The 27,940-nt window shown below is 39.4% G+C and overlaps 1 protein-coding gene across 4 annotated transcripts in view; it reads right to left on the bottom strand.

Annotated features, from left to right (window-relative positions):
- Positions 1 to 27,940, bottom strand: part of LOC124619345 (atlastin) — a 134,288-nt gene that overhangs the window by 30,480 nt on the left and 75,868 nt on the right. For 2 of the 4 annotated variants that reach the window (XM_047145790.1, XM_047145703.1), the window contains exons 2-4: positions 17,024 to 17,259; positions 15,171 to 15,305; positions 3,292 to 3,447 (exon numbers count right to left, since the gene is read on the bottom strand). In XM_047145790.1, coding sequence (XP_047001746.1) covers positions 3,292 to 3,447; positions 15,171 to 15,305; positions 17,024 to 17,259 — 527 coding nt within the window. Of the gene's footprint in view, positions 1 to 3,291; positions 3,448 to 15,170; positions 15,306 to 17,023; positions 17,260 to 17,370; positions 17,520 to 17,684; positions 17,795 to 27,940 lie in introns of those variants that run through there. The other 2 variants (XM_047145960.1, XM_047145874.1) reach the window with 2 other exon arrangements.

Raw genomic sequence — 27,940 nt, 5'->3', positions numbered from 1 at the left:
CAGTCACATGAGAAAGGATCAACATAGTGGCAGTATTTTACACACACCCATTTGGTACATTGTCTCTGTGACTGCTTCAAATATAAATAAACACACACTGTAACCATCACAAAATTCAAAATTTTTCCACTTATGACATATTTAACACACTTTACTCCATTACCAGTTCAGTCATAATCAGTGGAGTTCCGGTGTTTAGCTCAAGTGCACTGCATTTGAACTTTTGTTTGTTAACAGTGAATATGTTAACTTTAAATGCATTGTTCTCAAGGGAAATACACAGGATATTAGATAATTCAACACTAACAAAATACTCCACTGGTGTATTGTCAGTTGTTTGTGTCCAAAGTATGCCACCTACTGGCATTCCTTGCCCAACTATCATTAATATGACTGCCAGGCGAATGAGCAACAATACTGCTTCAGTCCTGGAAAAGGAGGTCCAATTTTGCACTCAGACCAAAGTCAGCTCCAATCATGGACATTAACAGTGTAGTACAAAAATTTGCTGTGCGACTTTCTCCCCAAAATGGCAGATCTAAATTAATCCCATAGGAATAATAGCCATCTGCGACCTGAAAGAAGATCTAGCTATTTTAGTCTTCCTGGCTGGCAAGGTCAACAGTGCTGGGATCCTTTCCCACAATGATCACACTGAAGATGTTGAGCCTAATGAAGGACAAGTTGTACTGGAAGACAGATGCTAATCTGACTGAAGGTAGAGAAAGCGACTACAGATCTTCTCAAAAGTTCAGACCTGCTGGTAGAGGTTGTAAAAAAAAATTTAAAAAAAATTAAAAAAAAAAAAAGTTTCACGAGATTGTCACACCCGAGAATTTATGGAGTTCGCAAGGTCAACAAATAATGAGCACCATTATGCTCCCACAGCTCCAGATAGTCAGTTGATCAGCGTACCAGATCATGGTGACAGGGTCAATTGCCAAAATACTATACGCTTTGGACACTAACAACCAACAACATAACACATTTTGTTATAAAATATGCTGGGAGAAACTGAAGAAATATTTTCACGTTGTACGTTTCCCAGGAGTAATGCACCTAAACTAAACAATGGAACTGCCACCTGATGATGGAACAAAGCTTCCAAAATGTGTCACAAGCCAAAAACTTTACACTGAGTTTTAAGTTATACAGCAACAGTACTGTGTAATTTAAGCAGAAAACAGACAGTTAATGTCTTACAGGAGACTAAGAACTAACTACAAAAGCTATGTACAAAACAAAAGAATAAACATGGACAAGAAATGGATGAACACTAAATATATTTAATGTTTTCACTCTGAGGTCAGAGGTATTTCCTGAAATGGTAACTATATTGGTGTCACAACACTTGGTGTTCTATGTTTTCATTTATTATTCAGATGTTTTCACAAATAAATGATTTTAGAGTAAATAAATATGCCCGACTGTGTATTAGCATACATTAATTAAAATCATGTGCTTGCATGCATAATGCATTTTAAATTCTTACCGATTTATGTTTCTTTACTGTTCAAAAGCAATTAATGTTTCAAATTTGACCTCCAGAATTTTCACTCCACTGGAAAGGAGGGAAAGATTAAGTTTTGCCAACTCATCAACACTGAAGTCAGTAGTGATCGAGCCCGATTCAAATGTAACAAAGATGTAGAAGAGAATCAGCCAAGCCCTTTTCAAAGTGACCACCCTGACATTTGCCTTAAGTGATTTAAGGAAGCACATAAAACCAAAATCTTTTTCGTCTTACAGGAATCTGAATCCTGCTCTTCTCCATAACCCAAGAACAGTCTGCCAACTGCTGTCATTATCACCTATCTTGGTCTCCCCATCTCTCCCCCTTCCCCTTTCCACCAAAAAGAGCTACCAGAAGAGGAGTAAAACCATGATGGATTTTCTGGTTCAGTACAATGTGTGTCTACTTTCACAAAGAATTCATTTGAAGTTGCTTCTGTTTGCCAGCTACCTTATTACTTCCTCATTCTCTTCATCACCGTTACGCATTTAAGAGTGTATTGGTCTACCTCTGGAACACAATAAAACAGCAAATGTGTGTGGCACACATTCATTGTGCCTTTCTGCAACTCAACATCTTATCTTTATGGTGAGTAGCAATCTATCATTTCCATAACTGTTGATATTCCAACCTAGACCTTCGAATGTTTTGACGCTGTAATTGAAGTCTGATGTCTTATGCTAAATCAATTAAAGTAAGGTGTCACTGTTAGCAATGTAAACAGCAAGCAATAATCACTACTGCGTAATGGAACCTCACTCTCCAGATGCCTGTGAAACCAAATGGATTCACTAAGTACATTGAACATACAGCATAACTAATGTTACAGTAGTAACTATTATTTAAAGTGCAGCTGTTGTAGTAGAAACTTTAATTAGTTCTAGCATTTGTAAAGTACACCATGCAATATTGTTCCCATTGAAAACATTAACCTAATTCCTAATTTGAGGTTATGAGCATACCAGAAACAATGTTACATTATTGCTTTTTATTTCGCAAAAGTGAATATTGTTTCAATGTGTACTGCAGTACATCTCATTGTCCAGAATCAACACAGTCACATTGCTTTCTATCGCCGAAGCTCATAACGACAGCATGATATATAACACTGTAGGTAAATAAGCAAGACAAGGACACCAGCTAAAATTTGTTGGTCATTGGTCATATTTAATTCATACCACAAGAAATATATGTATGAGAATTTTCTTACACAAAATTAAATGAGAAGCAATGGGGAAATTAACTGTAAGAATGTAAAATGACAGTGAACTTGCAGCAACATTCCAGACTGCAATAACAGCAAATTAACAGTGAGTTAATATTGACTACCAAAATGAATGTACCATGTAAGAGAAAGACCCATCAACAGTATGTGTAACATTAACATCTTACTACATTAAACTACTTCAACACAAGATATATTTTATTTATTACAGTTAAGTCTTCTGTTTCATACCTCCAGCCCCCCTCCAAATTCTACGTATCAAACTTTCGCAGTATCAAATACTCTTAAATGGGAAAAAATTCTTTAAAAGAAAGTAAAAATGACTACCATCTCTCTTCTTTTCCTTTTCTATGTACACCAGTGATATATTTCTCCATAAAACACACACAGTGGTCATCTTCACCTGCACAACTCAGCTATAACAACCATTTTTCTGTCAAGCCTAAATTCGCTTCCCTATCTACACCAACAAGCACTTTTTAAAAGAATGGAAGATGCAAGCACCACAAACTCTACTACTACTACTACTACTGCCACATATAGTAATTATTACCTGCAGATGCTGTAAATCATCTTCCTGTATGTTGTGCAACAAATTGTATATTTGCACTGAACTGACCATTGTGCTAAGTGCAAATATTGTTGCGCAGTCTCTCACTGTACTTTCACTGTCAAAGGCACCTTGAGTATCCATTAATAATACTGCTACCTGGTGAATTGGAAGAACAATAATGCATAAGACAAAATAACAAATAACAAACTTCAGAGCAAAGAAATTTTTGAGCTGAACTTTTCCTCCGTATGGCTTAGCTTTCTTACTTTATAGCTCATACATAAAAAAGGCCTTATTACCAGCAAGAGAAATTCAAAGCTAAATGACAAATACATCAGGAAAGGAGGAAAAAAAATGTTGTAAGCTAGTTGATAACACTATGTTACTTGGGAGAGACACATATGAAATAGACAGGAGAAAGAATACAAACACAGAAATTAAAATTATTACCCAAACAAAGCAATATTTTAATGAATGTATCATTGCATTCTATGAAGGTTACATTCAGTTGCTGCTGCTGTTAATAATAATAATAATAATAATAATAATAATAATAATGATAATAATTGTGTGTGGCTCAACAGCCTTGTGCAAGTACTTCAATCGGACACCACTTCAGTGACCTAGAATAGCAGACTCTTACTTGACATTTCACTGTCCAGCCTGTACAGATTTATACAGTGATGAGCCAAAACAGTAAGACCACTGGTTTAACAGTATATAGGTCTACTTCTGGAAAGCAATAAAGCAGCAATTCCGTATGGCACGTATCTGGCAAATTCTTGGTAGGTTTCCGGAGGTATGTGGCAGATGTCTATGCACAGGTGACAAAATTCCATAAATTACAGGACATTGATTTGTAAGTGTAGAGTTGGTGCCTGTAGGCATCTCAGATTTGTTCCACAGAGTTCAAATCAGGCAAATCTGATTGGCTGCCAAGCATTTAAGTGTGAATTACAGTGTAGTCCTGTACGTGCAGATGTGGATGCAGAGGTCCAAACAGGGAGGTCATCAGACCCTCAGTCAAGAGATCTTCAGTTAGTGACATCAGCCAGAAATCTGATCAAATTATGAAAGCATGTAGGAGTGGTAACAAAGCTATTGAAAGCAATATTAATGTCAGAGCTGAGAAATAATTTGAAGGGTGGTAAAAGTATATGGGTCAGATCAGTATGCTGGCCCCCCAAGTGCTCACTTGTGGTGACATAATAATCAACAGCATCTCACCCCCACCTGTCCAATTAAAGGCTAAAGCAGTTATGGAGGAAAGGTGTCCTTCTAGTTGGGTGTTTCGTTATAGTAAAAGTGACAAGGCTAATAAATGGTAATGAACATCAGTTGGACCTATAGTAATAAAATAAGGTGATAAGAAACAAGTAGACTGGTATATGTGTGTGTGGGGGGGGTTTCCATAAGGTTTTCCCTTAATGACAGTGCTACCCCTAAAAAAACAAAATAAGGCACAGCATAGAAAAGGCCTAACCACTTCCAAAAGTAATTAAAACTGAGCTAAAAAGGGATGATCAAGGCAACTGACAGGGACTCAGCATACAGCAGGAAATTGCCCAATTGCAACAACCCAGTCCCCTCCAAAATAATATCTAAAATATTGTATCACTACATATTATAAACTGAAGTCCCTTGCTGCATTTTTCTGTCTGTGCATGAAGGCAAATCTTGGAACTACTGTTGGGATTTTAAAATAGTTTATGCTAATAAACAGAGTGATGCATGATGGAGGTTTGTGTGTATAATTTATTACTGCCTTGGTAGAAGTCATCCAACCATAGATATGCACGTTCTATGGGGGTCATGCAGAGGTCCTGGCAGAGGGCCTTGAGGAGGGTGGGTGTCAGGGGGTCATTGATTCTAGCATCCAAAAAGAATTTGATAAATTGGATGATTAGGAAATTGTCAGATAGCGATTGCATAAGTGAGCAAGAGTTGGTGCCACCAGAACTGGAGAGGTAAGATCTTTGCTTTGGCAAGAAGATTGTCTACAGGACTAGTACAGAGGGCACCAATGACTGGTCTTACTCCATGATGATGGACTGGATCCAATAATTTTGAAGTCAAAGTGGTTGCCCTAGCCATAACACTAGCAGTCATCTTTCAAGTTGAGTAGTGTGATCCGTAACCAAAGATGTGTTGGCAAGGAAGCAGAAACATGCCACAAGTTTCCCCAAGTGATATTTCCTGATATTTCCCAGATTCCCAGACAAGTTTTAGCATTTTCCCCTGACAGATTTTGAGATCTCTAGAGTAAGTAAAGACATAAGTTGACTAAAAATGTACGGACTTCTGTATTTCTAAATGTGTTAGCAAAAATCTTAAGTGCTAACATCAACATCTTTTGTAATGGAGATTTTTAGATCGAGAAAGCAAGCCAAATGGTATGTGTGTTTCATTAAGACCACCGATATTATAAAATCAAACCCATTTGGTGACAAAAATACGCATTTCACTGAAGTCACAAGACAGAATTAAAATACCTTCACTGATTTCAGAAAAAAGTAGGTCTCTTGAAAGAAGTGTATAAGGCAGAGAAGAGTAGTATAAACCAACATTATAGAGCCCATCAACAAAATGTTGGTTCTACTATGTTCGTTACTGCTGATTATTACCCACAGTGTTATGTCTATTATTTTACATGTACTTAAAAACAAAGATTCTGTAACTTACCAAACAAAAGCGTTGGTATGTTGATAGAGACAATAACAAACACAAACACACACACAAATTTCAAGCTTTCACAACCCACGGTTGCTTCATCATGAAAGAGGGAAGGAGAGGGAAAGACGAGAGGATGTGGGTTTTAAGGGAGAGGGTAAGGAGTCATTCCAATCCCGGGAGTGGAAAGACTTACACACACACACACACACACACACACACACACACACACACACACACAGATATATATATCCATCCGCACATATGCAGACACAAGCAGACATATGTAAAGCATGTATACTTGTCCCTTTTTCTCCCCAAGGTAAGTCTTTCCACTCCCGGGATTGGAATGACTCCTTACCCTCTCCCTTAAAACCCACATACTTTCGTCTTTCCTTCTCCTTCCCTCTTTCCTGATGAAGAAACCGTGGGTTGCGAAAGCTTGAAATTTGTGTGTGTGTTTGTGTTTGTTATTGTCTCTATCAATGTACCAACGCCTTCGTTTGATAAGTTACAGAATCTTTGTATTAAGATATATTTTCCCACGTGGAAGTTTTCCCTCTATTATATTCATTTTACATGTACTCTGTGATTTTTCTTTCATGAAATACATGAGTACATAGTGTGCAAACTGCCAGGAACTGACACAGTTTTCTTTATTGTCCATACTTTGTAATATATAAACTACTTTCGAAAGCAAAAATGTACTGGAATAAATAAAATGTCTAAAAAATGCTGCACTGTACAATGTACTTGCGGTGAGACAGTCGCAATTCCTGAAATCCATCACCCATGGCCTCTGGACTGTTGAGGAACACTGCTCTCCTGGATTCATGGATAAACCACAAAAATCTGCTGCATTACGTCAAACACAAATAGACCTGGCTTGTGGGCAGATCGATGGGACTAGATCCAACAAGCAGGGTACATTAGTGGGAAATGATGGACTTCAAACTGACACGCCTGATCTGTTAGAAATACCCACAGAAATGACCTGCGGTTTTGGCCCGTTATTGAAGTCCACTCATGTGGCCAGTTACTCACAGAAATCATGTTAATGAAATGATCAATCCATGCAACAGATAACTTGCGCAAATACTACGAGACTCAATACTAACAAGTAGGGACCGGAATAACTCGCATTTTGTGATTAATGCGAAATAAATTCTGCCTCAAAATGCAAAATTACTTAATAGACACCGTTTCATAGTGAATTGTATCCAGAGGAGCCATTTATCAGCGACAGTTTGAAATAGCTGTATTTCCTGCATAGAATATCGAAAATGCAGTTACTGGCATTATACATTATGTGGCGAAGCCCACTTTGGAAAGATAACGTGTGCAAGAACCTACGTGCAAAATGAAGTGTATGAACACAACAATGTATTAATATGCTCAATGATTTGGTGCGATGCCAATTGTGGACGATTGAATGGTCCGTTTAAGATACACTTGTGTAGTGAAACGTAGTACTCAGCCATGGGATCTAGCATTTTATAAGAACGAAATGCACACATTTGTTTGCGAAAGCTCAAAAGATAAGACAATGCGGACAGTTTTAATGTGGCAAATTAGGTGGCTGATGTCTTTAACTGTAGTTGTGCAGGACACCACTAGAGGTCTGGTCTGAACTACGTCATTAACAATACTCTGCTAACTTCAACAAGCAAATGCGCAGTAGCCATCCCCAAATGCTTTTGTTCTGCTTGTTGTTCATTGTTTCATTTTCTTATTTTGAAATAAAGGAAGTGACTAATCCCAGTACATCACGGATTTTGATTACGACCCTTACAACACCAGAAGAGATCGGTGATCCCTGTGACAATGTGAGAGTTCTGCTGCAGGTTGCTGTGCAGCAATGGAGGTGGGTTTTGTTTCCCTGCACCGCTCCTTCCCCTATGGCAGTCAAAATTCTAGTCTGTTTACACTCTCTGCCATCTGCAACTCTAGCCATAGTGCCTGCCATCTGTCCTATAGTGATTGGAAAACAAAATCTGTAACGTTTTTTGATGGTGCTGAAATTATTCCCCAAACATTAAAAATCTACTACTTTATGCTAAGTGTCTTGTCAGTTACAATCAGTTTTGAAAGCTTAAATATAGCGAAACTAAGGAAACAAAGGCCTTTTCACAACAAAACGGTGTTGAAGCTTTTGCAAAAGTAAACATTCGAGTCGGAAATTCCCAATCAGCACTCTTTTTAACAGTCAATTACAAAGAACTAATAATTTGTCCGTCTTCACTCAGGTAACATGACGACCTTTTAAATTTGTGCATCTAATCATTTACAAACAAAGAAAATAGACATGAATTTTGACAAGAATAGATGCAAATTGTGCAAAAAATAGATGCAAATTTTGCCAAAAATAGATGCTACATTTTTCGGTCCCTACTAATGAGGATAGGTAGCAACTGGCCATAAAGATGATCGCTGAGCTGCAGACAGGCACACAGAAAAGACAATCACACTTTTGCAACTAAATTTTTGGCCATAGCCTTTGTCAGAAAATTAGAGCACACACACACATTCATTCACACAATCACTCAGAGAGTACTCATGCACACTGCCATCTCCAGCCTCTGCATCAACAGTCTCTGAGAATCAGAACCACACAAATACCCCTCACGCCTGTCTACCTCTTGTCGGCAGTTGCTAGGCTAGCGGCAACAAGTGGTGGCAGCACTGACTGCAAGCTGAGGGGAGTGGTAGAAAGGGGAGATGCACAAAGAATCAGGGAGTACGGAAGCGGCGCACAGACTCAGCTGCATCCAGCCAGTGACAATGCACGACATCTCAGTAAACAAACCATTTCATCTACTGAGAGAAAAAAACCAGATTTTTTCCAGTGTCTTTTTCAAATTTCCCCTATATTTCCCCCGACACATTTGAAATTCCCTGATTTCCAGAACTTGTGGTAACACTGAGAAAACCTTAAGATTTAGTTGAAAAATATGGGGCAGCTGTATCAAGTTTTCCAACAATGAGGAGACCCAAAAATTGGGGCTATGTAACAATCTTCAAACTCTGTGTAGTCTGCACCACAAGGGCTGCAACAACAACAACAACAATTAATATTGTTTCAGAGTCTGATGATGTGAGGGGGATTCGGCATCTCTGCAGTCACCAGAGTAGCCTTCTCCCAAGATTTCAGTTTTCTCCTATTTCACTGCTTTTGTCAGTAGAGAGTCTTGCCAAGACTTATTCGTTGTGAGAGTAGGAGAGGAAGACCAGTGAGCAGTCCTGGACTCTGGTCATTAGGTATATGAGAAGAAGGTTCCTGAAAGGGAGTCCTGTTACTGGTACGCACCAGAGGAGGATGCTGCTTCTTTGGCTGGGTGTAGGGAGTGGTTTGCACAGGTGGTGCTGCTGGAACTGTGGTATAGTTTATTGGCACAACTACCAGAGGTCTATGATGGATGACACATACTGACAACGACCTGGCCACAGTAGTGGCAGAAGCTGATATCATGAAGACAAGATATAAACCATAATATTTTTCCCAACCTTCAAAATATGAGAGGCAATCTGAGATCCGATATTTCTGTATTTTGCATTCTTCAATTTGGGTAGCCCAGTTCAGAGATCGAGGAAGGTGGCGGTTCCCGCAACTGACAGACAGGTAGTAGCGCACAGGATGAATTTTCATTAAATGGCTGGCTACTGTCCTCACAAATGTGATTATACGTACACCAGGAAGACTTCTGCCCAAAGCACTGGTATTTAATGCACCACGTTGGAGGTTAGAACGTGGCTTCAAATTGCACTGGTAAACCATAAATTTGACCACCTCCGGAAGCACGCCCCCTTCAAAAGTGAGGATTAATTCCCCATATCTGCTGGGTCTCTATGTACACCCGACAGTTCCAACAAGTGACCTGTAGGCAGGACTGCTCACGGCTTCAGCTTGCAGCTGCGGTGATTGTGTGAGCTGATGTCACGCGTCTTAGTACTCTGTGGGCACAAGTACACAGATGCACTTCTTGTGGATGCAACAGAAAGTCCAGCCACGAGTGTCCACTGCCTATTTTGTAACAAGGAACATATCTCTTCACAGACAGACATCCACAGTGCTTGTTGTGTCACGACATGCTTCTTTCTGCAAACAAATACAATTTACAGCATCATTACATTTGCTTTCACGCAGTGGATTATAACTGAATAGAAGGGGATCCTAGCATGGAACTATTTTCTAATTTGAGGAAGATGTAAGTTAAGAAAATACAGTGAATGAGGATTTTTTTAGAACTGTAATAAGTTTCTAGTACTACTATAATGTGTTTATTCATTACAGCTGAAGCTGTAATTTTTGTGAATTACAAAGTAACTCCCATCATAGCAATGACTGGTACACCATTCTCTTTGGGACCTCTCATTATATGCTGCCTGGTAGCAGTAGCAGAATGCAAACTTCCAAGGGTATCAAATCTTTTGAAGGTGTCTGTGTCTCAAAGCAAATGGTGTCTCATCTAATTCTCACATGGGAGCTGATTTCTGAGGCACAACACGGGAATAAAGCTCAGAGTTTCACAGCTTCTCCTCTCACACTCAGTAAGAGCACAGATATACCCAATTTTGTTCAACTTGCTATTTTTTGTGTGTGTTGCGGACATGCAGTGCAAGTTATGGATAAGCTCCTGGATACAAAGACACTGGATTATGTGAAAATAGGTGCAATATTTTTGGAGCCATATATGAGTATATGGACGTCATGAATTTCTCATGGAAACACCTTCAATCTGTGGCCACAGATGGTGCACCAAGGGCATCAGCAAGTTTTTGTCTCTTGCTTAAAAAGTGAACTGAAGAGTGACATGGGAAAAAGAGAGCTACAGCATACCGTGTGTAGTGTACAGACCACATTTGGTCAGAAATATGCAAAATAAGAAATGGTTTGCAGTAGCTCCAACTGCAGGCAAGCAAAAGTATTACATCTTACAAAATATAACACGGCTGTCGCAACGATGCGAAGCGAGATGGCCTGGTGAGGTGTGGGAACAGCTGACACAGCAGTGCCTAAGCAGGGGAGGGTGGCAGCCTTCGCAAACCAGCAGCCACCAAAATGCTTAGTCTATGTGCCACATAATGAAGCAAAGCCTACATGATCTCAGCTCTGAAGCATATAAATACCTAGCCATTTCTAATTAAAATCAGTTGTGTTAGTATCGCATCTCTATTGCCTAGGGGCATCATTTGAAATGCTGTTCCTGGACCACGGTTTGACTCTCCATCACAACAGTCCTCCCTGAAACCACAGGACCTGGAGGCACCACCACATTGGACCACAGCTGGTCGTGGGCATCAGCATGCTGGCCATCAATGCGGGGCAGTGGACCAATGCCGTTACATCACATGCCTGCCACCTATTGGGCAGTGCACGGTATGCAAGTCGTACCACAATATATGCGGCTGCGGTTAACCGAGACTGCCCGGCCCTGGAGCTGCTGTCGACAAAGGCAGTTGTGTCACATGCCACTGCCCGGCTGATACTGACCTCTGTCAGCAGTGTGGGGAAAAATCACAGATGAGGCCACTGGATGCCACAGCCACATTGCTGCTTCCTGTATGGAGCCACAGTGAGGAGCCGAAATAAAGGAATTTAGAACATCACGCTGTTTGACTGGCACTTCACTGTGTCCCTCACCACTTCAAATCCACCACCTATTACAACTGTGTCATAAATCAGGAAGCATTGTGTGATGAAACTGTGGAACTTTGTCATGTAATGGACACTGCTGTGAAGTGACTGAATTTTGTACAAACACACAGAGACAGCCACCATCAGTTTGAACAGTTTTTTCAAGACACTGAAGTTAAGTATGGCCTTACCACTGCACTGTTCAGTGGATCAGCGGAAGTATCGTTTTTCTTCTTCTTCTTCTTCTTCTTCTTCTTCTTCTTCTTCTCCTCCTCCTCCTCCTCCTCCTCCTATTTGTGACTTAATTGCTTTGTTTCTAGACATGAAAGGGGAAGAAATTCCTTGCCTCAGAGAATCAAAATAGATATCAGACCTCACTTTTCTGGCTGATAATTCTGCATGTGAATACACTGAATGTGTCATTACAGGGGGAAAATTTTTGTTGATACTACACACATGGCAAACACAGGGTGTTCAGAGATAAGCTCCATTTATTTGAGAGGCAAATAGGGAACTGGGATCTGATGTTTTCACATACCTCAATTCTCTAAATTTATCTGCTGACCTCCCCTTTGTAAACAGTCAACTTATAATTAATCAGCTAATAGTTTTGAATCATGGTTACAATAACTGACATATTCTGAGAAGAAACTGCAGTGTTTCAGTACTCCTTTTTCAGTTATACCTGATGACCTGCCACCCATAATGTAATTCAAACTGACTGACACACAAAATTCAATGTTGTTAAACGACAGGTACTACAATAGTCAGAATTTGTATCAATGGTATCAAAATGCAACAGCAGAAACATTCATTCGGCTTCAAAGGAATGCACCTGGAATTACGTGCATGGTCAGGTCAATATACTGTTGTGAGCAGCTATTCTCTGTAATGAAGAGGATAATAAACAGGGAAAGATCATTGCTTCACGAACCTACAATGAAGGGTATGCTGTGCATTGCTGCAACAAACAAGATATCACCCCACATAAGGGCATCAGTCTCACAAAAAAATCTGTAAGTACATAATCTTTTGTTAGTTGGGCAAAGGTTACTTGATAATTTGTTCTGTTCATCATTTCCAAACAGGCTGCTCACCCCTTACCAGCTAATACATTTTTGTGGCCCTCAAATTTTAATTCTGATTAATTTCATGTACATTACACTACAATTAGACTAATTTAACAAAAGCCATGCTCATGATGGGATTTGAATTACAGCTTGTTTTTCATGATGTCACGCTCCGTCCAGCCCCTTCACTTGTATCCTCGTTCACTGCAGATGTGTTCACATAACCACAGCCCACAGCCGAGAGGCAGTGCTCTGAGGGCAAGTGAGTGCTCCCCAGCTCACAAGTGAATGCATAAGCTGGAATAGTCTATAATACGCGACATACAATGTGGATCCTTCGCTTCCCCAAGTGTTCACCTGCTTCTTAAACCACTTGCAATGTTACATCCTGGTGAAAAATTATATCCAGCACTATGTTTAGGTTCTTATACGTTGTTACGGTATTGAGGTATATCACCAAGCTGTTTACAATAGAGTATGGCCTCGCAGTGGGTAGGATATCTCATCTAAATTAAAACTGACCTACTTCGTAATTTACAAATGGATGAGAGTTCACCAAATATGCTTTCAATATTCCCCATAAAGAACACTGGCTTAGTACAGAGAGAGGATTCCCCATATGTTTAGGTACAACTGAAGGGAATGTCTCCAAGTCGTTCGCTTTTGCTTTTCTCCCATGGCATTGCCAAGGAGGGACAATTCCCAGGGTCGTAACGATTTGCACTGAAAAGTGTTATGTCTGGGAAGATGGCTGGAGGCATGCAGTCTCCGGATTATAACTTCAGTCTTTTCATGAAACAAGGTACTGGGCGTAATACCACCTATTCCAAATAAAGGCTCTCCCTGCAAATTTAGTGACGAAGATATGAACCAAAAATCTTTATTATACTCCTCAAACAACTACTGCACGATTCCTGGCCCGTGACACGACAGTTATCCTGCTGGAAGATGCCATCACAATCAGGGGAGATATCAAGCATCAAGGGATTCAACAGGTCCACACAGCTATCATGGTGCCTTTGAATATGACCATAGCTCCCATGAAAGCCCAAGTGAATGTACTCCATAGAGTATTACTGCCCCCAAAAGCCTGCATCTGTGGCATGGTGCATGTTTTGTGGAGCTGTTTTTCATGATGATGGCGTATCCACATGACCGTCAATCTGTTCTAACGAAGAAGAGTGATTCATCCAACCAGACAGCGCATTTCCACAGATCCATAGTCTAATATTGATGATTCTGTGCCCACTGCAATCGTAAATGATGTTGAGGCAACACAAAAAGACATGTGGGTCATCTGTACAGGAGTCTCACATTCAAAAATGTGCGCTCCACAAAACTTATGCCTGCACCAGCACTGTACTCTATTGTCAGATCTGCTACAGACAGCTGTGGCAATCGGCCTGACAGTGCTGGAAAGCCTCTGCGTTCTGTGATGAGGAAAGGACATAACACATCTTGTCACTTACTGTGGTTTCTCTATGCTTAAACCAATTCCCATAGATGCCCACAGTAGTAACTTGTGGATGCTCAGCCAGCTTACAACATTTACAAGACGCTTATTCCCCATCAAAGTCACTTATGTCAGTGGAATTACTCATTTGCAGCCCATAAAAATGATTCCCAAATCATCTCTGTTCCACTTATATACTTACCTTACCACATAAAGTACCCGCAAAGCCACCAGGAAGTGTTCAGTCTCATGGTGGGTGTTTGTCATGTTCTGACTCATCAGTTTGTGTGTGCTGAACTACTAACACTATAAAATACAGGAATTTGATGGCAGATGGGTAAAACTTGCATGGAATATATTCAAAATGTCCATCACATGTCTTACTGAACTGGTTAATGACAAAATACTTTTAACAATATGACACGTGGGGCCAAACCTACAAGGGATTATTATAGATTGCATATCCTTCTGAAATCTAAGACTTTTTGAAACTGTGACATATTGTCAGGGTTATCTGCTATAACACAACATGAAAACATGCCAAGGAAGTTATTGGGATATTCAGCGGTGAAAAAACTTCACTTTTTGCAAGTAAGTTAAAGTTCACAGGATGGATAAGTGTACGTATCATTAACACTGTTGTTTAAGCATGGACCGTAACTATTAATTCTCCACTTACATAACAAATGCTACCAATATCTGTGAAAAAAGAAAGTTTGTATAATATGGCATAATTATATCAACATGCTATCTTCTACAATTGCCCATGTTGCTGTCAAAATAGTGTTCAAACCAATTTTCTGGAATTCATGCACTACCAAAAACTGATTTGTATTTTATTTTGTGATCTGTTCTTCGTAAATCTAGTATGTGTGTGTGTGTGTGTGTGTGTGTGTGTGTGTGTGTGTGTGTGTGTGTGTGTGTGTGTGTAATATACTGAAGGTATAGAGAGAGAGAGAGAGAGAGAGAGAGAGAGAGAGGGGGGGGGGGGGGGGGGAGTAATTACGAACCAATATTGGACTGTTTATAATAGTATGAAAAATAACAAAACCTGTTCTCCAGTTGGGAGATCCACTATGAACACTTCAGACCACAGCAGGATTCCAGTAGTATCTCTCTCGGAACCACCACGCCATGAGAAACCATCCAGGGGCATTTCATCTGTCCCCATCCAGTCAGCTCTTCCCTGTTAGCAGAAAGTCATATACATTAATTTGTGTGTTTGCTAATATTCTAATTTTGTAGACACTACTAAACTTTGATCAAAACATGAGACTAAGTACCACAACTACCAGAAGGAAAAATTTCATTAATTTGAGAGAGGAGTTAAGTACAAAAGAACTGAGCAAATTGGAAACACACAATGTGTTTATTGACTCCCCTACAGACATCATCTACTCTCGGGTGTGAGAAACAAAACAGACAATAGACTTATAAGTTTCCCGAAGTTCTTATTTAGAATATGTGCACATAGTGAACACTCAGCCATCCTGGATTTAACAATACTCCAATAATTATTTTTTGTAGTCAGTCATCAATCTGCTCATGAAAATGTCAGTTGTTATAAGGTGAGAGGAGAGGCAAATCTGTGCCTACTGCTTGTCCTGCAAATAAGATAAATTTTTGTCCAAGTGTTATTTCATATTAGGAGTTGAGTGCTGGGTTTATGCAGCAGAGAGAGTGAAACCACACCAAAATTTGGCAAGATGAGTGTGTGAAAGTATTGAAAAATAGACACTCAGTATGGTATTACCAGATCCACAACTGTTCAACAGGTGTTTGAATTCAAGGAAGGAAGAGTAAGTTAATATCTTGTTGCGAAGATCATTGGATGCATTGCACACGCTCAAGTTTTCAACTTAGTTCTAGATCAGCTATGTCTCTTAGTATAGCATGCTACTATTTTGGGTCAAATATGGAATTACTGGCAAAATAGAATTAGATGCTGCTTTAGGCAAAACTATGTATACACTTCCAACATAATCTGAATTACAGCTCTCAATATCTACACTAAACCATGTGAAAGTCGGGCAAATAAACTGTGGCAATGGCCTTTAAAAAATCTCTGCTAATTAAAAGTTCATCAAATACAGCTTATATTTACTCAATGCTAAAATTTCAGCTAACTAATGTAACAAAATAAATGTGAAAGAAATGTTTTAGGCTACACTATTTGAGATAGGAATACTGCAATGCATTCAAGAATGAGAATAAATTACCTTTGAATCTAAAGTCTAGATCTTTGACACCACCCTTTTCAACATTTCAGTGCTCTTACTTTCAAATACTGAGTGATCAGTATGTTACAAAAAGACGTAATTTAAAATTATTGCAAGCAGTACATCATAATTTCCATGGGAATGCTCAGAAGGAGATGTAACTTCAAGAGTAAAACATTTTATCAGTTCTTTGTATTTTAGCGAATCACAGCTGTACATTTGTATATTTAAGTGACAATTAAGTGGAAAGTGTGCCACAGTGAGGTCATCAGTTGAGTTATAACCTTTATTTTGGTCAGGTGGCAAATTGTTTACATAATAAGGGAAAAGTAACTCCACACTCACTATAGCACCATAACATATTTGTGAAATATGTAGGCTCAGCAAGTCTTGCAATGAATATTATCAATATTTCCAAAGTAACATCTCTTTTCATATACATACACAAAACTGAACTGTGCAAATAAATCTTTCAAGACAATGTAGCAGTACAACATATGAATGTTTAGTAACATGATGTGTCGGTAATTCAACATACTTTTGCTTCCCTTGAACGTGAGACAGATTTGAAGTTCAGGAGAAAAAGAAGCAGGGAGCAGCACAGAGCACAATTACAAATAGTGTGAATAACATCAATTCCTTTTCTAATTGTTCTACAGTTATCATTGCAAATACGAATACCAACCTGTGCCTTCAGGTAACGCAGGAAAAAATCAAGCAGAAAAGATTTTCCTTTGCGGAAGGCTCCAGCCACAGAAACAACAACTACAGTCTTGTCTTTCACATGATCTTGCAGTAGTATTTCCTGAAGTGCTGCTTCATCCAGTTCAAAAGTGTGATCATCCTTAGCTACAACTATCTGCACGGGTCTTGCTCCCATCTTTTCTTTTCTTCCCCTGATGTTACTATCTCCGGCAGCAGCTGAAACAAAACTAGAACATTACAAAAATCTAGACATGCTTACAGATATACTTAAACTTTTGTTACTAGAGATGCATTCTCAGAACAGGTTGAAAAATGCCAATAACCTACAGTAAAAATCTGCTTGGAAAGATAGAAATCTATTTCCAGAAGAATAGTAAAAATTATTTTGTTTCTTTCATTTTGATGGAAGACATATGCCTGCTTGAAGGACACCAGAATGCACAAATCAGATGGCTCAAAGTGACGTCATGTGTACAGTTGCTGTCTTTTTCAGGTCAAAATAATGACTCAACTAATTTCAGAGCAGAATACCGAAGAAAAATACAGGTATCATGTGTGTTGTACACGTGCTTGTAGGAGAAAATACTCAGATTTTACGACAAAATTTGGAAATAGTCAGAAGTCTAAATAAATAAACTTACGAGCAAAATCATGCGTGCAGCGGTGTGTCCCAAGGACGACGGCAAACCTGTTCCAAGTGACAGCGGTGTTATGGAGGGGATAGGCGCGCTTGGGTCGTCCGCGTTTGCCGAAAGGCTTCGGACATGCTGTAGCGGTGCGCGCTACCCACTATGTACACTTCGGGAACTACAAAAGCATGAAATTTTTACTTACAGTAAGATCGCCAGGGACTCGCAATGTCCTCGCATTTTCGAAGACGGTAACAATCGCGAGCGGCCTCGAACTACACCTACCTTAATTTTCGTCACTTTATGTTAATTCGTGCCGCAAACCTCTTATGTCCACAATTTTTTTTTTTTTTGTGCAATTCGTGTGACACATGAATTTTGCACTATGAAGACTGGAGCAATGCACGAGGCGTGGAATTATGAAACTGCGTAACTGTTCGCATATATTTGTTTGTAACAGTGTCATCCTTTTAATGAATGGAGAAAAGGAGAAATATGGACGTAGAAAATAAATTATTTGAATTTTTGCAGCGGTAGATTTAGTCACCAGTTCTACGCCAAAGGGCTCCACGCTATTCTCGAGGGCACTAGCGACAGTGCACAAGCTTAGGGTGAATGAAATCCAGTCTAAATACGCTATCATTTGTCTGAAAACCATACCGCTATTCGACTGAAACTTTCTATCACGGAAACCTCCAAAAAGCTGATTCAGATCGAGATTGTGGATTCCAATCCCGCTTCTCTGGAGCGAACGTTCAGTCTCTTTAACACTGCGCCAAGAGGCACGTTGCAAATAACATAGCAATAAAACTTCGACTACTAAAATTTCTGAAGTTAATTTTTTACGTGAATTATCAAAACCTTTCGAAATTAAAACAAGTGCATGACAGGGTATGGACTGCCTCCATCATTACGCAATTGCTTTTTGGAGAAAAAGAACAGGAGATGAGAGCAGGAAATAAAGTGAAAACTTGGGAGAACAAGTGACAACCTTGAAAATGATTGCTTAGCTTTTAATTATGATTTATCAATTTTAGAAGAGAATCTACAAGATGCAGCAAAGCAGATAAACATCGCCGAAGATGCAACAGAAAAAACTGGATTACAAAATTTTTTTGAAAAATTCGTACAAATAACCAACGTAAAAGGTGCACCAAAATATATGAAATCAAAATATGGAAAGATAAATTAAGTTCCAGAATTTAAATACCTGATAGAAACAATCAAACCAGATGCCCTGAACAAAGTAGCTAACACAAACAGGGCCAGAAAAAATGGAAGCAGCAATCCACTTAAAAAGGGACATGTACGAAAAAGAAATCCTCATCCATTAATACAAAACTAAGGCATTAAAATGTGGTAAGTAAAACTGGGCGTCCTTATGCCTAAGAATGTCTCGACATCAGCACAGTCAAAAAGTCAAATAATTTGAAGAATTCGAAAAATTTTGGGTCCAAAGTATGAAAAATGGGATCTGGAAATTGAGAAGCAACAAGGAGCTCTACGAAAAACCTGAGAGTATAACAAATGCTATAAGAAAGCGAAGGATTAAATTTCATGGCAACTTAAAACGAATGATAACAAGAGGCTAAAAGAAAAAACAACTTTGACAAAAAACCCAGACATCATGGTTTATAGAACTTAAGAAATATCGACAGCAGTTGGAGACAAGAGAAAGACATAGGAAAAGAATTCAGGGAAAAGGTAAAAAGGTCGAAGGTTTCCAAAACAGGGACAAGTTATGAACAGAAGGAAATAGAGCAAAAAAAAAAAATACAGAAGCTGTTATAAATCAGCTATTTCACTGGTCTGAATTGTCCGAACACAATAGGAAAACAACATGCAACAGTAGAGGGGACAGTGTCTTTTTGCATTTCTCTATCGTTGACCCTGGAACAAAATTGTGTTAATTACGCTGTGAGGAATAATGTTTTTTGTTTAGTTTCGTATTTATGAAAACTAGCTGAAGAAATAAAGTTTGCTTTAAAAGTACACCGAAAAAGTTCCTTCTCGACACCACAACCAATTGCATGGAGGATTTTCGTTATCACTTTCGTTATAGCACAGTGTAAAAGAAAACGTTGTTAACACAGTATTTTTCTCTATACTATATACAGAATTCCGACAAATAGACGGAGTAATATTATACATTCAATTTTTCTATCCTATTGAGAATATAGCGAAATTACGTTCGGAGCAAGAACCTGAACACCTAGTTACGGGCAGACTTGCAGCCCAATCACGAGACTTTTGACAAAAAAAAATTACTTCAAACGTTCAACCATGCGTTTACGACCTGTATTCGTACATCCATTTTGTGTATATATATATATATATATATATATATATCCCCGAAGGGACGCTGCATAGTAATTCGGAACAACACAGGCACTGCAATATCGCAAGAAAAAAAAAATGTTTAGGTCACCTTTGAACAGGCGATGAGTTGGTCGCTGCTTACTGTCAAGTTTCCGGCCCGTGCGGATGTATACAAGTTTCGTATCCTCTTATGATTTTGTTGTTAGATTTTAAATTTCCTCAGCCGAATTTTTTGAGCATTTTCTTACATCGACTGACAAGAGTGTTTTTGAGGTTGTCAAAGTGTGGGGAAACCACCAGCAACAGATCTTTTTCAAACTTTAATCATGTAAGAAAAATCGATATTCCTAAGAACACCCCTTCGTCATGGTCACATGACAGTCATCTTCAATTAGCTTGCCCATAGCGTTTCTACAACGTCCGCTTCAAGACGACTTTCACAAAATCCATCCATGATGGAAGCAATACCATGACAAAATCAAACCATTCGGCCATTGTTAGACGGTTGAAGACAAACTTCCTATGTTGCCCCAGGTACAAGCTTACTATCACGATGTTGTCTGTCTGGAGGAACGGGATCATGAACGTCGTAAACTTTTGCCTTTCAAATCAGTTTCAGTTACCCACGGCCGACAACAGCAATGACTTGGCATAAGGGAGACGTGGCAGTAGCGTAGGCCTCTGGCAGTTGTCTATGACGTCAGCACAATGCGCTTGGTTCGACTAGCAACCAGAGATGTTAAAGCGATCTAGGGAATTAAACATTGGCAAGAAAGGCAGTGTACAGAATAGGCATTGACAACACTTGAATTTTTGCTACAGTGCATAAATAAAAATGCTGTAACAAAAACCCACAAACAAGGTTTACAGGAATCATTTGACTGACTTTACGTCAGATGTAAATAAGGATCGTAAGTAATGTGATGTGATTTCTGAAGTTAACTCCGCGTGATTGACTTTTAAGTATTACTTTAGGGCTGTGTTGACGATTTCATTTTAATATACAAAATGAAATACTGATTGACTCCACGACGTGCGCACGATTTGGACATCACTCTTATTATCTGAGGAAGGTCAATTAGAGTACATCCTAAAGTTATAGTATCTACGTTAAGTGATGGCAAGGTATTGCACGATTACATTTGAAGGTAGACTGTACGCTCTCGGCATCATATAATAGTCTAAAAGACCATGTATTGTTGAAATCTACTACATCGATCACTCACTGGAAGACCCTGCGAATAGCTATTCGTAGATATTTATGTTCACACAAACACATGAATCTCGTTGCGGAGATGTCAGATAGATTAATTGGAAGAGTCGTAAGTGAGCTTCATTTACACCCAATAAGGGCCTAGAGTACACATCTTAGGAAACCCGGCTAAGTCTAATTAACGGAAGGTACCGAAAATATTCTGAGAATACGTGAGGCTTGTTTCCCCAGTGCGATGGAGTCCCCGAATGGATTGAGCAGGAGATATCACTAGAGCGGCTGTACATCACGGAACGGATTATTTTAGTTCAAAGAATGAAGCTAGACGCGTGAAAGATCTCTTGCGCGCGTCGTTTGGTGATGATCGTGTGCTCAGCCGCCACTTTCGTCATGCTTGGCCTCCCAGGTCCCCAGGCCTCAGTCCGTGCGATTATTGGCTTTGGGGTTACCTGAAGTCGCAAGTATATCGTGATCGACCTACATTCTGAAAACAACATCCGACGCCAATGCCTCACCATAACACCGGACATGCTTTACAGTGCTGTTCACAACATTATTCCTCGACTACAGCTATTGTTGTGGAATGATGGTGGACATATTGAGCATTTCCTGTAAAGATATCATCTTTGCTTTGTCTTACTTTGTTATGCTAATTATTGCTATTCTGATCAGATGAAGCGCCATCTGTCGGACTTTTGTGACCTTTTGTATTTTTTTGGTTCTAATAAAACCCCATGTCATTCTAAGCATGTGTGTCAATTTGTACCTCTCTATCTACGTTATTCCGTGATTTATTCAGTTTTCAAATTTATACTGACTTTTTGATCACCCAGTATGTTTATACGATCAGCGATGACTAATTCAGAATGGTGTTGTTTAATAATGTTGACCTATTCACACAGACTGCAGACTGGAGTCCCAGAAATCGTTCAGAATATCACTAATGTTATCATTAGCTTGCGTTCTGGCAACTTTTTAACCCACACATTTCCACACCTTACGAGAGCGTTACAAACATAATGACTAATATAACTTCGGTATCTCATAAGCTCACAAAATTAGATGTCCTCCTTCCTCTGTGTTCTGAACAGAAAGCTGCCAGTTCTGCTAAGAGTAAACATCTGATACCCCGGTTGTTACTTTTATCGATGGATAACTTCCGCTGAATCTCAGTGGCAGAGCATTGTGTCATTGTGTACCAGCACTTGCAAGTAATTAATGCTGTTCCGTGAATCCCTCTGCTGTGCAGGAACTTAAAAAATAGTACACCAGCGATCTGGATTGGATAAAATATTGAGACACTTGCAGAGAGCATTAATTTATGTCCAGTTTAATACTTTTCAAACATTCTCACTATTTCCGATTTCTCTCTTCATGTTTCAAAACTAAACTAAAAAAAAATCGAAACTTCCTGGCAGATTAAAACTGTGTGCCCGACCGAGACTCGAACTCGGGACCTTTGCCTTTCGCGGGCAAGTGCTTTACCAACTGAGCTACCGAAGCACGACTCACGCCCGGTACTCACAGCTTTACTTCTGCCAGTACCTCGTCTCCTACCTTCCAAACTTTATAAAAGCTCTCCTGCGAACCATGCAGAACTAGCACTCCTGAAAGAAAGGATAATGCGGAGACATGGCTTTAATATTTTTATATACATTTCTACACATTGATCTTGCCAAAAGCCGAGAAGCGATTCTTCTTAGTGTTTTAGCTCTCTGGAGCACTCTGGGATTCTCTCTGTGTGACCCTGGGATGCTCTCTGGGGCACTCTGGGATTCTCTCTTTGAGAGTTTTGTATGCATTTTGTTTACTGGCAGAAGTAAAGCTGTGAGTACCGGGCGTGAGTCGTGCTTCGGTAGCTCAGTTGGTAGAGCACTTGCCCGCGAAAGGCAAAGGTCCCGAGTTCGAGTCTCGGTCGGGCACACAGTTTTAATCTGCCAAAAGTTTCATATCAGCGCACACTCCGCTGCAGAGTGAATATCTCTTTCTAAAATAAAAAATCGTTGGTTTCCAACTTCGGCACATAACATTTTGAGAGCTAAAAGAACGGTGCTCTAGAATTTTAACACCTATATTACGGCAGAAATTTCAGCATATCACTGAAAAATTTTGTATCGGCTGAACATAATGTCGTATTTCTGTATTGGAACGATTGCTTTCATCGCCTCTACCATTATTTCTGTGGTCTAGCGATTAAAGCCCATGATTACTGACGCTTGTAACGAAATAGCCCGTGTATTATATACTACGACACTCTTTTGTACGTTCAAATAAGGACGAACAGACTCAGTAGGAGAACTGCTCCACGTACTACTAATTCTTGATATTTATGCTCATAATTTTATAATGTTCTCCTTATATGCTCGTGTACTGATAAGTGACAGAATGGTTTCTGAAATGTGGGAATTAGAACCATGTTTGCGACCACCTACGTATCTTGACGGTATTATCTTAGAAAGGGGTTTAATTGTGGCTAATACTTTATTTACTTCGACAATGAATATGTCGTGTACGAAAGAACCGCAAACTCAGATTAATGAGGAATACAAATTGATACATATCTGGCAACACAATTAGGTTCAAAATTTACGTATCTATAAAAATATAACCGTTCGATAGTTAACCTTTCAGTAAAGTTCAGAGAGGACGCAACATTAAAGCACGAAGATTCCTGAAACTGATGGCCTTTTCTTAACCCATATGCCCAGAACGTGTTCTACAACAGTGTTTTATAATTTTCACGTAAGTCATTTATTAGCGACCACAGACAACATCTGTAACAGTAATTTGTAGTTGTGAGTTCTGAAAGAAGATTTTTTTGAGTGGATCTTCAATGAGTATAGGACACACAAAATCTTACACTACTGTGGACCAGGAATAATCAAAACAGAACCAATTACAGTGCTTTAAACTAAAACGCTTTTTGTATGCTCTACATTTTTTCCATCTTTTTGTGCACCCAAACGCGTTTCGCCATCGTCACAAGGCATCTTCAGTGGGCGTCAGATCAGCGGCTAATTCGTTATATCTAAGCCAAACAGCTTCCTCTCTGATGATAAACTGGATGAAAGTTTGCAAGTTTCCGTTCTGTCACTGTTTTCTACGTATAAAAAGGAAACGTGCAAACTTTCAACCAGTTTTCTGTTTGGCTTAGAAATAATTAATTACACGCTGAAGACTCTTTGCTACTAAGGAGAAATGCGCGTCTGAGTGCTCAAGAAAAATAAAAATGTGAAGCACGCAAAAAGCGTTTCCTTTTGAACGACTGTAATTTATATACAGCTGCTTTCGAAAATGGCAAGAAATGAAACGTATTTTCCGCTGATCAATGTTTATAATCAGTCATTATTTGTAAGTTACGAACCGTTAAGTAATTGTATTAGGTTGATAAGGTACATAAAACAATCATTACGCATAAACTCTGCAAAGCATTTGTCATGCACGTTTACATTTGTGGAACATTTTGGCAGTTATTTTTAAAAAATGCGTATCATCTTCCGACCTGACCAGTAAGAATATATTGACCTTGACGAGTCGCAGCAGGCTCGTTATTGACCCTGTGAGCATATATGGGTTAATTTGTTTGAATTAATTTCACAAAAGTCACTGTGTAAAATTTCTGCAAATCTGTTGCTTCGAACCTGGAGTTACTAACTACGCATTTTCGACTTGTTTTAAGATCTTCAAAAACGAAGCTAAGCAATTTCATGCCCCCTAGTTTTCTTGGGTATAAGGGAATCTGTAGGGCTGAACTCCCGTCAGGCGGGACGGAACATGCATATTCCACCAAGAATCTGAGCGGAGGTCATGTGCTGAAATTCAGATATCAGTTCCTAGGGACAACCGCTGATTTTTCTGGGATGGTGAAGTCTAGAACGAGGCCCATCCATCCCCATGCAGTCAAGTGACATGCTGCTCAGATCAATAAGCAGTGACACACACACACACACACACACACACACACACACACACACACACACACACACACACACACACTCAAATCGCCAGAGTGGTGTCATCAAATGACACGCACACCAGCCTGTAAGATAGAAGAGCTTTATTTATTGTCTCTGTGAGCTGAGAGAGCCTTTGTTTGAAATAGCAAATTTTAACTGCGGTTTAGAAGCTCGAGCCAACTTATTTAAAACTTTCCTCGCAGAGAAGAGAACTGCTATTCTCTTTAGGATGTGGACAGCACACCCTCATTTTCGACTTAAACGGAATATAGCAGCAATAAAACTAGGTTCGGTGCCTATATCAGTGCTACTCATATAGCGAGAAGCAACATATTGCGAGACTGGTTTAGCGAGACCGTATGTGCCATGCTCTTAACGAGTGCGGCATCCAAAACTAAAGGTTGACTCCTTTGAGCAGTGTCTGGGACAGAGTGGTAGAAATTGTAGGTACACAAAAGAACAAGTTCACGTGGTACGACACACACTAGCCTTCCTCCTGTTTACGTACGGCAGCAACTCTCTCTTCAGCGACAGATAAAGGATGTTGGCCTGAGTGGATAACGTACATCTTGTGAATGCAGTTATTGTTCTTGGACATACTTCAACTATCTAAAAATTGGAAAAACATGTCGTCAGCATTCTCCACGCAACGGCAACGTTTCTTGGAAGCACCAACACACCGGTACTGACTAACATGCCGCAAAAAGTGTTAGTAGTAGTTTGAACCTTTGCTGCAGAGCATGTATGGGAATATCTTAACATGTATAGAAGGAAGTTTAATTTTTTTAAGCTGCAGTCTTGCAGTACGAAGCATTGGCCTTTGCATGACATGTTAAGACAGCAGAAATAACACACCTTATACGATTTTGCTTTTGTACATCTACACAATTTTTCTAAGCATCTTGGGATGAAAAAAGGTCTGAAAGTCCTACATAGCAACAGCTGTGACTCCGTCGTGAAAAAAGTTAAAGGGGCATTTTATTCATATTGTGGTGCTACTGCGACTAAATTAATATTGTGTTAAGTTTAATTTTCTAAGCATAAGTCTAAAGAATTATCGCAGAAATGTATAACTGTTAGAAAGTTTACACAAATACAGCGTACTGACAAGTATGTTCTCATTCTTTTGCCTCTATCTCTTTATTAGAACGTCCATTTCCAAATAATATATGTATTTGCGAACTCCGTGGAGTCCGTCTAACAAGACTGAAAGAGTGTATACAGTATTCTGATAAATATTTCTGAGGATGTGAACAGTTTTGAAGCAACAGTGAAGGTATGAATAGGATAAATTAACACAAAACCGTGAAAAGTATAATTCAGATACAGTGGGACCCCATTCTATACGTATGACAGCTGTGCTTGTGTGTGTTGTTCTATCGTCGAAGCACTTAAACGTTTGAGCGAAAAGCAACTGCGTACCGGAAATTCTACTAGCAAGGGGCGAGTCGACGACCAAATTACGTACGGACACTTGATATTTTCCAACTGTATTCTTGCGGTAGAAATGTCTACTCCATGACAGTCAGTACATAAACGGTGCAAAGGGATGTTTGAAGGAGGACATTATTTCAACTAGAACGGCATATATGCTGAGAATATTGTTTATTTGCACCAATAGTGGTCGATTTCCACTATACAGACATTTTCAAGTGGACTTGACTATGGAATCAGCGAACGTCACGTAAGCTTTAATACTACAAAACCAAACATTACTTGTACACTCTTGCGCTTTTAAACAAACACGTTGCCAGCAGTGCCATAACAAGGCAGTCATTTTAACGGCTGTGGTATCAAACCTGCAGAAATCCAGTTATTCTTGATAAACAATTCTGTAAGACAAACTTTGACGCGAATTAGTAAATTAAAAGTGTCCTAGCCTACTGAGTTTTATATTGTAGATAATTTTAAATGCCTTGAAAAATGATCAACTTCAAGGAGTATTTGAAAGAAAAGCTACACTTTCATGTCACGTCTCCATCAACTGACATCGCAGGAATTCGTTTGTGATCTTGTTGAAGTAACTATCCTGGCATTCACCTGACATCATTTAGGGAAACAGGAGGTGCCGAGTAATGTGCAAATCAGAGTTAAAAACAGAAAACACAAAGGTAATTCAGTTTCACAGCCGGGGCGTGACGGTTCACTCATTTTCCTGGTAAAAACTAGTAAGGCAACTACTTAATGTAATAACGGATGTACTATTCTGATATAGCTATAATCTTTGTAACAGCGCTCAAAGTGCTGCATTTGAATAATTGATAGCATTGTCCAAACTCTATCGGTTCTTCTTTTACTGTTTCACCGTTAGTCGCGACAGTCTGACTCAATACGTTTACATGCGGCACATCTTCCGAAAGACGAAAACCTAATTTCGCAAACAGTTTTTCGCTGTCGTGTTTACATAATGAAGTCTGAAGTGGATTTGTTTGCCCAACTAAATACGGCGTCTGGAAAACAGCTGTTGCAGTTTATGATTTAGTTAGCACAATCACTATCTCTCTTCAGTTAGACGAGGTGTAAACAGCTTCAGTCTAATATTTCTTCTTATCCTTCACTATATAAAATGCCACTCCGTTCATATTAGCCTAAAATTTTTACAAACAAGACGAAACCTGACAGCCAAAGCAATACGAAAGACAAAAAGAAGTAAATCTTACGATAATGATTATGCGTCAGCATTCAAATTTACGGTCGTATATGAATAGCAACATTACAAACCCTGTTCTTTCAGGTTTTGCACGTACGTGTGCACAACACAGCGCTGCTGATGACGCCTC

Source organism: Schistocerca americana, chromosome 1, assembly GCF_021461395.2.
Source record: "Schistocerca americana isolate TAMUIC-IGC-003095 chromosome 1, iqSchAmer2.1, whole genome shotgun sequence".
NCBI classification, from domain to species: Eukaryota; Metazoa; Arthropoda; class Insecta; order Orthoptera; family Acrididae; genus Schistocerca; species Schistocerca americana.
The sequence above is the reverse complement of the archived record's forward strand: the minus strand, read 5'-3'. Positions and strand labels throughout refer to the sequence as shown.